The following is a 12,717-nucleotide window of genomic DNA, read 5'->3' as shown; positions in this document are numbered from 1 at the left end:
TTATCCAAGTGGAAAAACTTTACTAGCTCTGATTTTCCAAGAATAATATAGCTTGGGTTTTCTTTACTGCTAGCCACTTTATTACCAGTCTGAAAGAAAAAGAAAAAAATATATAAACTGCTACCAATATAAAATAAAGAGCAAAGGCAAGAACATTTCATTGGTTTTGATTTCCCTAGAGTCCACTTCCAAAGCAATTTACCTCTTATTCAAGGAAATTGTAAGTTTGAAATAAGATCTTATTCAATTTTTACTTTTTTCCCCTTGAACAAAAAAAAAATAAAACTTATTCACCTTATCAAAGTCTGAATACTATATATTTTTCTTTACCAGTTCAGCAACTGTATAATTGTTATTGAGGGCTTTTTAGGTTAAATTAATTGCTCACCTGTAGGAATAATCAAAATGGTTTTGAAAGATTGTTAAATATGTATTAATGAAAAATCTGAATCTTTGAATTATTCTACCATGTAGTACTCATGTTTCTAGGAGAAAAACATGTAATGTCATAAAAAAATACTTTGGCTCAAATTGTTGCCCTTTAATTAGTTTTATTGTTATTGAAACTGGCTTCTTAGCTTGTGTTTCTAATTTTCCTTTTTTCTTTTTCCCTTTTTGAAAAAAAAAATTTAGCTACTAGTCAGACTGTTACTCTGGTGACACAACCCACAGTTACCAAGGAAACTGCCATCTCCAAACCAGAAATGCCATCTTCCTTGCTGTTGGAGGTACCTGCTCTGGCAGATTTCAACAGGGCTTGGACAGAACTTACCGACTGGCTGTCTCTGCTTGATCGAGTTATAAAATCACAGAGGGTGATGGTGGGTGATCTTGAAGACATCAACGAGATGATCATCAAGCAGAAGGTATGGGGGGAATAAAGATAAGAGCTGGCAGAGGTTTATCTTTAAAGCAAAGATTTTCCACAAGTAATTTCACTCTCCTAGGCCATTTCCCACCAGTTTTTAGGCAGCATTTCTCTGTCAGTGAACACACTACTCTCTTTACTCTGTTTAGCTGAAGTATGATCAAGGAGACAAATTAATGCAGTTATCTAAAACAGGCAGAAATTACAGAGATATGATATGAGTAAAAAATCATAACCCTTAAAGTGTAATTGGCTTACTTAAATTCACTAAACAATTGGTATTTTAAAAATCTAATTAATATCAAATAAATAGCTCCGTTTAACTGTTTACATTTAAACTGTTTGTCTTGGCACTCTGCATCCATAATATATTACAGAATAAAAAATAATAATCTGGGAATTGGTTATTCACTCTTCTGAGTTGTCCATGCCAATTTTCCTCCTCCAATAAGGATAATTGAAAATCAGCTACAAATAAAAAAGGAGAAAAATAACAAAACATATTTTTAAATACCTTAGATGTTAATATTGGTATTTATGAAATGCCATACTCAAATAAACATGTTTTTTAATACAAAGATTGATTTCTCCGCCTTACTGGAATCCATTCTGCAAAATTATGACATCAATGAGAGACTTAAGAATACATTGAAATAAATACGTCTTACCTAGCTAGAACTCATATACTATATATCTTTTATACTTCTGAATAAGAAAAGTTAGTTTTGAAAGTTTTATATACAACAGTTTTTTTTACTTTTAAATGGTTTTCAAGTTTTTCTAAAGTAGTAATAAATTGCCCTGAAGTTGTTCAGCTGTTTCAGAACTACTTTTTGGAAAAACGAGGAGTAGAGCAGACAGATTCCTTTTTAAAATGAACATTAGCAATTCAGTAGGAATAAAAATAATTTGATAGTGGACATTTAAAGTACTTTAATCGTAGACTCAGAAGACCTCAGGTTTTTTTGGTTTTTGGGTTTTTGTTTGTTTCTTTTTTTGTCATTTGCAAATGATTCGATTGTGGTCAAATCATTCTCTGGATCTTGATTTCCTTTTCTGGATAACAGGCCCAAAGAATTCACATTCACATTCACTATGTAGTATTGGATATGTATAAATATAAAAATATGTAAATATTACATATAGTTTGTTTTACTACTGCTTTATAGCAAGTATTAGTAACCATATTTTCCCCCCAAAGCAACTGAATATCATAGATCTAACACTTCCAGTAAGTAGCAGAGCAAAGATTCAAATTCAGGTCTGGTACCTAAGTCTCTGTTTCTACTACATATATTACCTTCCAATATTAGCTGTAAAAGTGGCTACTATTTGGTGATATATGTGTATTTGTTTATATAGTCTATGTCAGACACTAGGGTAAGCATTTTACAACTGCAACACACTGACTACAAACAGAAACAAGAGGAATATTCTTTCACGACATTATGCTGAGTTATACCCATACTGCCCAGACTATCCCTAACCAGAGGAAATAGTATGTTAGAATGTTTAAAGCAAGAACATTGGAATTAGATTGTCTGGGTTCAAAGTTTGGCACCTCTACTATAGCTGTGTGACCTTAGGTAAATCATTCAACCCTCCTGAACCTGAGTTTATCTATCTGTACAATGTGGATAATGATACTATTATAGGTAGTCATGAGCATTAAATTAAGTAGTGAGTGAAAATGCTCCCTACCTTGCCTTGATTGCGGAAAGTATTCAACTATTGTTAGTAATTAATAATAGATTCTACAGCAAACTATATGTAAATCTGCCTATTCATGGCATTTGTGTTGTGCAGACTATATGTCATATAATAATAGTACATGAAAATAAGAGCTCATTTCCATAGCTGCACCTCAATCTGCCATTGACATTAAGGCCTCCTGTAAATGCCACTAGATACTAGAATGGGAAAGAAGATCTACACTTCACTGTGAATGATTTGTGGGCCTAGCCTTTGAGGAAGACATTGCCCTGATCAGTATTCTTTAGAGTTCACAAAATAGATTTGTCTTTTTCAGAAAAGACTACTAGTTTGATGCCTCTTCAAAGTGATAGATCCAAAATTCAGAGGGAAAGTTCAAATGCCATGTCTGGGGTCACAGAAAGCCAGTTGTCAAGTGGCTTCCACAGAAGATTGGCTCCAAATTCCACCATGGGTAACAAAATCTGAGGGTGCGCAAATCCCATAGTTGCCCCTCCATATTCATGGATTCTGCATCTGTGGATTCTGTATTTGCAGATATGGAGAGTTAGCTTTACATTTGTTGAAAAAAAATCCCCATATAATTGGACCTGCACAGTTCAAGCATGTGTTGTTCAAAGTGTCAACTGTATTTATAAATGTTTATACAGACACACACACACATATACACCTCTAATATCCCTTCTTTTTCTAAATAGTGGGGATGTTTCTTCCCCTCATATTAAAAAATCTATAAAGATATTAATTCTTGCCTTGTATAGCTTCACTCATTAAATGATCAGTAAAATGACCCTAAATAAACATTTAAAAAATGTATGCGTGTGAAGGAGGATAAGAAAGAGAGGTGAGTTTGGGGAAGTATTTATTATAATACCAGGAAATAAATATTGCCCCTATGTAGAGTTTTAAATAAAGCAATTCTAACTTTAATGTTTGAGGTGCGAGAAATGAGGCAGTGTTTCACAAGTATTTATAAACTGGAAAACACTATCAAATACAGAGTTGGACAAGATAGAATTGCACAGATTAAAGAAGCTGAAGGAAAAAAAAAGGCAATAATAGCACTATGATAAAAATAAATTTCAGGATAATACCTAACACATATTTAGCATTAATGATGTGCCAGCCACTGATGTAAGTACTTCATGTGTATTGCTTAATGCCTACAACAACACTGTAAGATTGATACTAAAGCACAGTGAGGATAAGTAACCTGCCCAAGGTCAAGTAATAAAGAGACAGCATTGGAACCTAAGCACACTGGTTCTACAATCCCCACCCTTAAGGACCATGGTTTTCTAATTCCCTGGGTATTCTTGGGTGATGTTCTAGTGACTTACTTCATGGAGAGGACATCTAACTAAGCCTGGGAGAAGAGATGTCAGGAAGAGCTTCCTGAAGAAGATAAAACCTAAGCCAAGCATTAAAGAACAAATTGGAATTAACCAAGTTGATAAAATGGCAAAAACAATCCCGGAAGAAGGAAGAAACTGTGTTTTTCACTGAAGTGATAAACAGCACAGTATATTATAGAAATCATGATTCCATATGGCTGAAATTTAGAGGACGGGGAAGAAATTGATGAGGTTGAATAAAAAGAGGCTGGGCTAAAAAAAACGGGTGTCCTTGGAATTCCCGTCATGGCACAGTGGAAATGTATCTGACAAGTATCTATGAGGATACATATTCCATCCCTGGCTTCCCTCAGTGGGTTAAGAATCTGGTTGCCATGAGCTATGGTATAGGTTGCAGATGCAGCTTGGATCCCACATTGCTCTGGCTGTGGCATAGGCCAACATCTGCAGCTCCAATTCGACCCCAAGCCTGGGAACATCTATATGCCATGCCACAAGTGCAGCCCTAAAAGACAAAAAAGGGGCGGGGGGGGGGCTCCTTCCTTGCCAGACTAAGAAGGATTTTTTTAAAAATTATAGTTGACGTACAATATTATAATAGTTTCACGTTTACAACATAGTGATTTGATATTTTTATCCATTACAAAATGATCACCATATTAAGTCACAATACAGAGCTATTACAGTACAAAGTAAGGGGTTTTAATAATGGCAGTGAAAACCCTCAAAGGATTTTAAACAAGGAAGTAAAATTATAGGAGTTCCTGTTGTGGTTCAGTGTTAATGAACCTGACTATATAAGTATCCTTGAGGACACAGGTTCTGTCTCTGGCCTTGCTCTGTGGGTTAATGATCCAGCATTGCTATGAGTTGTGGTGTAGGTCACAGATGCATCTCAGACCTGGCGCTGCTGTGTCTGTGATGTAGGCTGGCAGCTGCAGCTCTGATTAGCCCCCTAGCCTGGAACTTCCATATGCTGTGGGTGTGGCCCTAAAATAAAAAGAAGAATAAAATTATCAAATGTAGTTTAGTTGCATATTAGTTGGATTTCTCTGGATACAAGGAACAGAAAGCACCCTCTGATTAAATCAAGCAGAAAGTAAATTTGTAATTAGCATGAAGGTAATGGGGAAAAACCTAGAAAAAGAAAAGGGATCTGAGCATGTCTAGCCATCTAACTAGTAGGTACTACTTGAGTCTCTTTGTGTTCCTCTTTTTCCTTACACTGTGTAACTATTCAAATTTTAAAGTCTTAGAAGAAGGAATCCAGTTGACACACCCATGTCTTAGCAAAGGAGAGCAGAGAACATTGATTTAAATCTTCTCCTTCCAAAACTCCTTACAGTGGGGCAGAGATCATTCACCTACCCCAAACTGAAGTCTGTTGAAAATACAAGAGGGAAAGGAGGTTGAGCAATAATAAATAATAAATATCCACTGACCTCAAGTAGGAATATTGGAATGGGATGAAGGACAACATAAATAAAGGAGACTTGCAGGAGGTTATCATCATGATCTAAGCAGTGTGTTTATCTATTTCAACTTTGCAATATGGAAACCTGAAATATAACCATTTATGTCCCAGTGCTTTTCAAGTTTGTTTGGCTCTCAAAAAAAGTGCATTGCTTGATGGATAATGTGAATGAAATGTAATAAAGAAGCTTCTTTTTGAACAGACATTAGTGCTAGGGGATTGTAATTGCAGCTGTGGAGCATCAGAAGTTAGTGAAGATGAAGTTAAAAAAACATTTTACGATTCTGGTAGAACTAAGTTTTGAATTTATTAACGTCAGCTCAAACCTTAGATATACAGTGATCAAAATATAGTCTCCTGAAAGGAGATAAGGATGTGGCATTTGAATAAGTTAACTTTCCACACTTTCAAACCTTGAATTCAAAAATCACATTTTTGATATTAAGCATCTGTTTTCCATTAACATAATTTGTTTAATTTTTCATTTATATTGGAGTATAGTTGATTTACAATGTTGTGTTAGTTTCAGGGGTACAGCAAAGTGAGTCAGTTATACACATATATATATCCATTCTTTTTCAGATTATTTTCCTATGTAGGTTATTAAAGATTATTGAATATAGTTATCTCTACTATACAATAAGTCCTTCCTGTTTGTTATTTTACATATAATAGTGTGTATATGTTAATCTCAAACTCCTAATTTATCCCTCCCCTCTGCCTTTCCCCTTTGGTAATCGTAAGTTTGTTTTTCAGTGTCTGAGTCTGTACCTGTTTTGTGAAAAAGTTCATTTATATCATTTTCTAGGATTCCACCTATAAATGATATATGATATTTGTCTTTCTCTTTGTGACTTATTTCACTTAGTATGATAATATCTAGGTCCATCCATGTTGCTGCAAATGGCATTATTTCATTCTTTTTATGGCTGAATAATATTCCACAGCATGTATGTACCACATCTTCTTTATCCATTCCTCTGTCCATGGACATTTATGTTGCTTCCATGTCTTGACTATTATAAATAGTGCTTCAGTGAACATTGAGGTGCACATATCTTTGAAATTAGGGTTTTATCCAGATATATGCCCAAGAGTGGGGTTGCTGGATTATATGGTAGTTCAATTTTTAATTTTTAAAGAGACCTCCACACTGTTCTCCACAGTAGCTGTATCAGTTTAACTTCCCACCAGCAATGTAAGAGAGTTGATTTTTCTCCACAACCCTCTCCAGCATTTATTGTTTGTAGATTTTTTGTTGATGGCCATTCTGACTGTTGTGACATAATACCTCATTGTAGTTTTTTTGTTTGTTTGTTTGTTTTTTGTCTTTTGTCTTTTTAGAGCCATACCATCAGCATATGGAGGTTCCCAGGCTAGGGGTCTAATTGGAGCTGTAGCTGCTGGCCTACACCACAGCCACAGCAATCCAGCATCTGAGCTGAATCTGTGACCTACACCACAGCTCACAGCAACGCCAGATCCTTAACCCACTGAGCAAGGCCAGGGATCGAACCCACAACCTCATGGTTCCTAGTTGGATTCATTCCTGCTGCATCATGATGGAAACTCCCTCATTGTAGTTTAGATTTGCATTTCTCTAATAATTAATGATGTTGAGCATCTTTTCATGGTTTTTTTTTTTTTTGGTCATCTGTATGTCTTCTTTGGAGAAATGTCTTTTTGGATCTTCTGACTATTTTTTGATTGGATTGTTTGGGGGTTTTTTTGATATTGAGTTGTATGAACTGTTTGTACATTTTGGAGATTAATCTCTTGTCAGTTGTTTCATTTGCAAAGATTTTCTCCCATTCTGTAGGTTGTCTTTTCATTTTGTTGATGGTTTCCTTTGCTGTGCAAAAGCTTTTAAGTTTAATTAGGTTCCATTTCTTATTTTTTATTTTATTTTCGTTACTCCAGGAGGTGGATCCAAAAAGATATTGTTGAATTTATGTCAATTTGTGTTTTCTTCTAAGAGTTTTATAGTATTTGACGTTTCATTTAGGTCTTTAAATCATTTTGAGTTTATTTTTGTGTATGGTGTTAGAGAGTGTTCTAATTTCATTCTTTTACATGTAATTGTATAGTTTTCCCATCACTACTTATTGAAAAGACTGCCTTTTCTCCCTTGTATATTCTTGTTTCTTTTGTCATATTTTAATTGACAATAAGTGTGTGGATTTGCTTCTGAGTTTTCTATCCTATTCCATTGACCTATATTTCTGTTTTTGTAGCAGCACTGTACTATTTTGATAACTGTAGCTTTGTAGTATACTCCAAAGGCAGGGAGCCTGATTCCTCTAGCTCTGTTTTTCTTTTTCTTTCTTTTTTCTTTTTTTCTTTCTTTCTTTCTTTTTTAAAGGCTGTGCCTCCAGCATATAGAAGTTCCCAGGCTAGGGGTTGAATCAGAGCTGCAGCTGCTGGCCTATGCCACAGCAACATAGAATCCAAGCTACATCTGCATTCTACACCACGGATTGTGGAAACACCATATCCTAATCCACTGAGCAAGACCAGGGATCAAACCTGCATCCTCATGGATACTAGTCAGATTCTAAACCTACTGAGCCACAACAGGAACTCCTCTTGTTCCATTTTTCTTTCTCAGGATTGCTTTGGCTATTTAGAGGTCTTTTGTGTTTCCATACAAATTTAAAAATTTTTGTTCTAGTTTTGTGAAAAATACCATTGGCAATTTGATAGAGATTGCATTGAATCTGTAGATTGCCTTGGGTAATATAGACATTTTGACAATATTAATTTTTCTGATCCAAAAACATGATTTACCTTCCCATCCTTTAATGTCCTTTGGATTTCTTTCATCAGCATCTTACAGTTTTCAGACTACAGGTCTTTCACCTCCTTAAGTAGGTTTGTTCTTAGGTATTTTATTCTTTTTTGATGTAATGATAAATGGGATTGTTTCCTTAGTTTGTCTATGTGATATTTCACTGTTAATGTATAGGAATGCAAGAGATTTCTGTGTATTAATTTTGTATTCTGCAATTTTACCAAACTCATTGATGAGCTCTGGTAGTTTTCTGGTAGAATCTTTAGGATTTTCCATGTATTATATCATGCTACCTACAAATAGTGCTGCTTTTCCAATTTGGATTCCTTTTTAATTCTTTTTTTTTTCTCTGATTGTTGTGGCTAGGACTTTCAAAGCTATGTTGAATAAAAGTGGTGAAAGTGACTATCATTATCTTATTCATGATCTTAATGGGAATACTTTCAGCTTTTCACCATTGAGAACAATATGAAGTGTAGGTTTGTCTTTATATGGCCTGTAGTATGTTGAGGTAGGTTCCCTCTATGCCCATTGTCTCAAGATCTTTTATCATAAATGGGTGTTGAATTTTTTCAAAAGCCTTTTCTGCATCTATCGAGATGATCATATAGTTTTTATTCTTCAGTTTGTTAATGTGATGTATCATACTGATTGATTTGTGGATATTTAATAATACTTGCATCCCTGGGATAAATCACACTTGATCATGGTATATGACCCTTTTAATGTGCTCTCTAATTCAGTTTGCTAGTGTTTTGTCAAGGATTTTTGCATCTGTGTTCATGAGTGATTTGGCCTGTAATTTTCTTTTTTTGTGGTATCTTTGTTTGGTTTTAGTGTCAGGGTGATGTTGGCCTCAAAATGAGTTTGAAGGTGTTCCTTCCTCTGCAATTTTTTGGAAGAGTTTCAGAAGGGTAGATGGTAGCTCTTTGTTAAATGTTTGGGAGAATTTGCCTGTGAAGTCATCTTGTCCTGGACTTTTGTTTTTTGGAAGTTTTTTAAACATAGTTTCAATTTCAGTACTTGTAATTGGTCTACTCATAGACTTTTTTCCTTCCTGATTCAGACTTGGAAAGTTGTACCTTTGTAAGCATTTGTTCATTTCTTCTAGGTTGTCCGTTTTATTGGTCTATAGCTGCTTGTAGTAGTCTCTTATGATCCTTTTTGTTTCTGTGTTGTCTTTTTTCATTTCTAATGTTATTGATTTGAATTCTGTCCCTTTTTTTGTGATGAACCTGTCTAAGGGTTTATCAGTTTTGTTGATCTTTTCAAAGAACCAGCTTTTAGTTTCCTTAATTTTTTCTATTGTTCTCTTCATCTCTATTTCATGCATTTTTGCTCAGATTTTTATGATTTCTTTCCTTCTACTAACTTAGGGTTTTGTTTATTCTTCTTTATCTAGTAGCTTTTGTTGTATCATTAGGTTGTTTATTTGGGATTTTTTTCTTGTTTCCTGAGGTAAGATCATACTGCTACAAACGTCACCCTTAGAATTCTTTTTACCTGAGTCCCATAGGTTTTGGATTGTTGAGCTTTTGTTTTCATGTGTCTCTGGGTATTTTTTGATTTGTTCTTTGGTTTCTTCGGTGATCCACTTATTGTTTAGTAACATATTGTTTAGCCTCTTCATGTTCGTGATTTTTGCAGGGTTTTTTCTTAATATATATATTTTTCTTGAGTTCTACTCTCATAGCAGTGCTGTCAGAAAAGATACCTGATAATATTTTAGTTTTCTAAAATTTGCTGAAGATCACTTGATGGCCCAACATTGATCTATCCTAATATTTCACAAGCACTTGAGAAGAATGTATATTTTGCTGCTTTCAGATGAAATGTTCGATAAATATCAATTAAGTCCGTCTGGTCTGATGTGTCAGTTTCCTTATTGACTTTTTTATATGGATAATCTGTCCATTGATATAAGTGGGGTGCTAAAATCTCTCAACATTATTGTGTTACTGTGGATTTCTCCTTTTATGGCTGTTAACACCTGCCTTATATATCGAGGTGCTTTTATGTTTGGTGCATATGTATTGTTATATCTTTTTCTTGGATTGATCCCTTGATCATTATACAGTGCCTTTTCTTTCTTGTGACAGTCTTTATTTTAAAGCCTATTTTGTCAGATATGAGTACTGCTATTCCAGCTTTCTTTTGATTTGTATTTGCATGGAATACCCTTTTGCATCCTCTCACTTTCAGTCTGTATGTGTCCCTAGAAGTGAGTGGGTCTCTGTAGACAGCATATACATGAATGTTGTTTTTGTATCTACTCACCAGTCTATGTCTTTTGGTCAGAGCATTTAATCCATTTACATTTAAGGTGATTATTGATATGTATTTTTTTGTTGCCATTATACTACTTGTTTTGCATTTGTTTTTGTAGGTTTTTTTTTCTCCCCTCCCTCTTTTGTTCTCTTCTCTTGTGATTTGATGACTGTCTTTAGTGTTGTGTTTGGGACTTCTTTTTCCTTTGTGTATGTATCTATTGTAGATTCTTGGTTTGTGGTTATCATGAGATTTTGATATACATACAAGATTTTTTTAAGTAGATAGTCTCTTTATTTCAAATGCGTTTCCATATTCTTACATTTGTACTCTCCTTTTCACATGACTCTGATTTTGATACCATATTTGTGTCAGATACTTTTACACCATTACTGTATGTTTGACTTTATGGGCAAGCTTTCCCATTCATAATTTTCTTCTTTCTTGATGTGGCCTTTTCCAACTAGAGAAGTTTCTTTAGTGTGCATGGCAAAGCTGGTTTGGTGGTGCTGAATTCTCTTAGCTTTCACTTGTCCATAAAGCTTTTTATTTCTTTGTCAAATCAGAATGAGAGCCATGCTGGGTAGTGTGTGCTTGGTAGTAGATTTTTCCCTTTCATCACTTTAAATATATTGTGCCACTCCCTTCTGGCCTGCAGAGTTCTCCTACAAAATCAGCTGATAACGAAATGGAAATTTCATTTTATGTTATTTTTGCTTTTTATTGTCATTTTTAATATTTTCTTTGTCAGAGTTCCCATTGTGGCTCAGCGGTTAACAAACCTGACTAGCATCCATGAGGATGCAGGTTCGATCCCTGCCCTCACTCAGTGGGTTAAGGATCCAGCATTGCCATGATCTGTGGTATAGGTCACAGACATGACTCAGATCCCACATTGCTGTGGCTGTGGAGTAGGTTGGTTGCTATGGCTCCGATTCGACCCCTAGCCTGGGAAACTCCATGTTCCACAGGGGTGGTCCTAAAAAGCCAAAAAAAAATTTTTTTTGTTTGTCTTTAATTTTTGTTAATTTAATTATATGTCTTGGAATGTTCCTCCTTGGGTTTATACTTATGGGACTCTCCGTGCTTCCTGGACTTGAATGAGTATTTTTTTTCCCATGTTAGGGAATTTTTTTAGCTATTATCTCTTCAAATATTTTCTCAGGGCCTTTCTTCCTCTTATTTTTCTGGGACCCCTATAATGAAAATATTGGTGTGTTTAATATTTTCCCAGAGGTCTCTAAGTCTTCCCTTATTTCTTTTCATTCATTTGTCCTTATTGTTTTCTGCAGCCATAATTCCCACCATGCTGCCTTCTAGCTAATTTATTCATTTTTCTGCCTCATTTATTCTGCTATTGGTTCATTCTAATATAGTTTTCATTTCAGTTATTTCATTGTTCATCTCTTATTGTTCTTTAAATCTCGTAGCTCTTTGTTAAACCCCTCTTGTATCTATCTTTTCAATCTGTGCCTCCATTCTTTTTCCAAGGTCTTGGATCATCTTTACTATTATCACCCTGAATTCTTCTTCAGGCCTATCTCTACTTCACTTAATTGTTCTTCTGGAGTTCTGTCTTGTCCCTTTGTCTGGAACATATTTGTTTGCTCTCTTATTTTGTCTAACTTTCTGTGTTTGTGGTCTCCCTTGTTCAGGCTGCAAGATCATAGTTTCCCTTACTTCTGGTGTCTGACCCAGGGGATTTGTGCAGGCTTTCTGGTGGGAGGCACTGATGCCTGCCCACTGGTGTATGGAGCTGAGTCTTGTCCCTCTGGTTGGCAGAGCTATGTCAAATGGTGTGTTTAGAGATGGCTGTGGGCTCAGGATGACTTGAGGCAGCCTGTCAGCTGATAGATGGGGCTTTGTTCCTACCCTGTTGTTTGTTTGGCCCAAGGCATCCTAGCACTGGAGCCTGCAGACTGTTGGGTGGGGCCAGGTCTCAGTGCCAAAATGGCAAACTCTGGAACAGCTCACATGGATGATATTCCCTGGGGCCTCCACAACAAGTGTCCTTGCCTCCACAGTGAGCCACAGCCAATCCCCTGCTTTTCTCAGAGATCTTCCAAGACCCACAGATAGGTCTTGTCCAGTCTCCTATGTAGTCACCACTTTTTTCCTGGGTCCTAGTGTATGTGAAACCTTGTGTGCACCTCCAAGAGTAGAATCTGTTTCCTCCAGTCCTGTGGAGCTCCTGCACTCAAGCCCCACTGGCTGTCAAAGCCAAATACTCTGGGAGCTCCTCCTCCCA

General features: G+C 35.8%; 1 protein-coding gene across 6 annotated transcripts in view; it reads left to right on the top strand.

Moving 5' to 3' along the window:
* DMD (dystrophin) overlaps positions 1 to 12,717 on the top strand; it is a 2,144,556-nt gene that overhangs the window by 1,465,347 nt on the left and 666,492 nt on the right. For all 6 annotated transcript variants that reach the window (XM_047764837.1, XM_047764839.1, XM_047764840.1 and 3 more), the window contains one exon: positions 634 to 866. In XM_047764837.1, the coding sequence (XP_047620793.1) occupies positions 634 to 866 (233 nt within the window). The remainder of the gene's footprint in view (positions 1 to 633; positions 867 to 12,717) is intronic.

This window comes from Phacochoerus africanus, chromosome X (assembly GCF_016906955.1).
Source record: "Phacochoerus africanus isolate WHEZ1 chromosome X, ROS_Pafr_v1, whole genome shotgun sequence".
NCBI lineage: Eukaryota > Metazoa > Chordata > Mammalia > Artiodactyla > Suidae > Phacochoerus > Phacochoerus africanus.
Note: the sequence above shows the minus strand (reverse complement) of the source record. Positions and strands in the feature narration are given on the sequence as shown.